At 49.3% G+C, this 2298-nt stretch overlaps 1 protein-coding gene across 1 annotated transcript in view; it reads right to left on the reverse strand.

Annotated features, from left to right (window-relative positions):
- Positions 1-2298, reverse strand: part of LOC311227578 (membrane-associated guanylate kinase, WW and PDZ domain-containing protein 3-like) — a 75391-nt gene that overhangs the window by 69778 nt on the left and 3315 nt on the right. Inside the window, 1 exon segment of the mRNA XM_084313298.1 lies at positions 1542-1599. Within this exon segment, the coding sequence (XP_084169424.1) occupies positions 1542-1599 (58 nt within the window).

Raw genomic sequence — 2298 nt, forward strand, 5'->3', positions numbered from 1 at the left:
CTGAATTTGACTATGCAGGCCGGGGGGGGGGGGGGGGGGGGGGGGCATGATGATGCAATCTAAGCAGAGTAAAGGGCAATTCAGATGCCGTACAGGAGAGGAGACAAACACAACCTGGCTACTGACATGCTGTATATGCTGTATATATATATACATATATATATATATATATATATATATATATATATATATATATATACATATGTCATATATATATCTGTAGTACATACCTGCATATAATCCTCTGAACTTTACCTCAAGTGGCCATACAGGACAGCAAGGTACACTCTCTTTTTCAGCTCATAACACCCTAAAATATATATATATATACTGTATGTATAATACATGTGTCCATATCTGCCTGAATATCCCTCCATATAATCATTCTATATATGTAACAGTTGTGACAACGTCACCTCAAACTTCGATGCCCCGAGGGAGTTTCGAACACGGGTCTCCCACACCGCAGGCAGCAACACAGACCGCTATACCAAGAGGTGAACTCACTGCTTTGTAACGTGTCTATGTGTCTTTTGAGGGTGAGAGTGAATTTAACCCACAGCACCGCTACTCACCCCAGCCCTTTGTGACTGTATGATGCAATAATGCTGTATATACTGTATATATATATATATATTTATTCTTACCGTATATATATCCACATCTGTCTGTACATACCTGTATATATAATAATTTCTTTTGTAACCACTTTTTCTCCTTATTTTTCTATTTTTCTCCCATCCCAATTTCGTGTTTCCAATTCTCCCCTCCCCTGTCTTGAACATTGCTCGCATATGCCCCCCACTGGTCGGTCGTAGGGAGGATAGAAGCCTTGCATCACGTGTCCCCTCCGGTACACGAGGAGGCAGCCTGTCACATCTTTTCACCTGCCAGCGCGGACTCTCATTGGCGAGGAGTAACGTGTGGGAGGCTCACACTACCCCCGCTACTTCCTGTGTCTCACACAGCTGTAAACATAGATATATATAGAACACTAGATAGCTTAAGGCGGAGTAACCAGCGTCGCTGAACCGCCGCCATCTTGCCCCAGTCAGCCTTGAGTGAGGGTGAGTGAGCTGCACCGACAAAAATACTCATAACTCGCTGAAATATTGACGGATTTACAAACGGTTTGGTTTATTACAAGCATTATTAACGTGGCTATGATTCAAGCAGTTTGTAAAAAAAACATCTTTAAAAAAAAACATTTTTATAAGTATGCAGTATCATAACTACATCTTTGATGTTTATAGCACACCAACCCGTTTGTAAATCCGTCAATATTTCAGCGAGTTATGAGTATTTTTGTCTGTGCAGATCACTCACTCTCACTCAAGGCTGACTGGAGCAAGATGGCGGCCCTACGACGACGTCGCTCTACATTGGCCGGCAGCGCGGGTAAGCTATCTAGTGTTCTATATAGATATATATGGCTGTAACCCCTCCCCCCCTCACACAGCTGTAGCCCCCCCCCCCCCCCCCCCCCCCCCCCCTCACACAGCTGTAGCGCCCCCCCAGGCGACACAGAGAGATGCACTCACTCCACGTAGTAGGTTCCGTACTGCAGGTCCTCGATCTTCTCCCAGCCGTAGGGCAGCTCTGTGGAGGAAGAGGAAGAGGAAGAGGAAGAGGAAGAGGGAGATGAAGATGCAAATCACTACAGCCAGCCGCTGAGGTGGAGCGGGATGGAGGTACAGTACACTCGTCTCCACTGGGCTGGTGTGCGTGCGCACACACACACACACACACACACACACACACACACACACACACACACACACACACACACACACACACACACACACACACAGACACACACACCTAGGTAACCAGCGGCATTCAGCGCGATGTGTGTTTTTAGCTCAGCGCGCATCGTAGTTAAGGAGGGAGAGGTAGGAGGGAGGGAGGGGAGGGAGGGGAGGGAGGAGGGGAGGGAGGGAGCGATGGGAGGGAGGGAGGGAGGGAGGGAGGGAGGGAGGGAGGGAGGGAGGGGGCGAGGGAGAGGTAGGAGGGAGGGAGCAAGGGGAGGGAGGGAGGGAGCAAGGGGAGGGAGCGAGGGAGGGGATGGATCGATGGGAGGGAGGGATGGGAGGGGAGGGAGGGAGGGAGGGAGGAGCTGTGAAGCTGCAGAATAATAGCCTCGTCCTCCAGCGCTGTGTGTGTGTGTGTCTGTGTGTGTGTGTGTATCTGTGTGTGTGTCTGTGTGTGTGTGTGTGTCTGTGTGTGTGTGTGTGTGTGTGTGTGTGTGTGTGTGCGTGCATGCGTGTGTCTGTGTGTGTGTGTGTGTGTGTGTGTGCG

Source organism: Notolepis coatsorum, assembly GCF_963971535.1.
Source record: "Notolepis coatsorum genome assembly, chromosome: 4".
In the NCBI taxonomy this organism is placed as follows: domain Eukaryota; kingdom Metazoa; phylum Chordata; class Actinopteri; order Aulopiformes; family Paralepididae; genus Notolepis; species Notolepis coatsorum.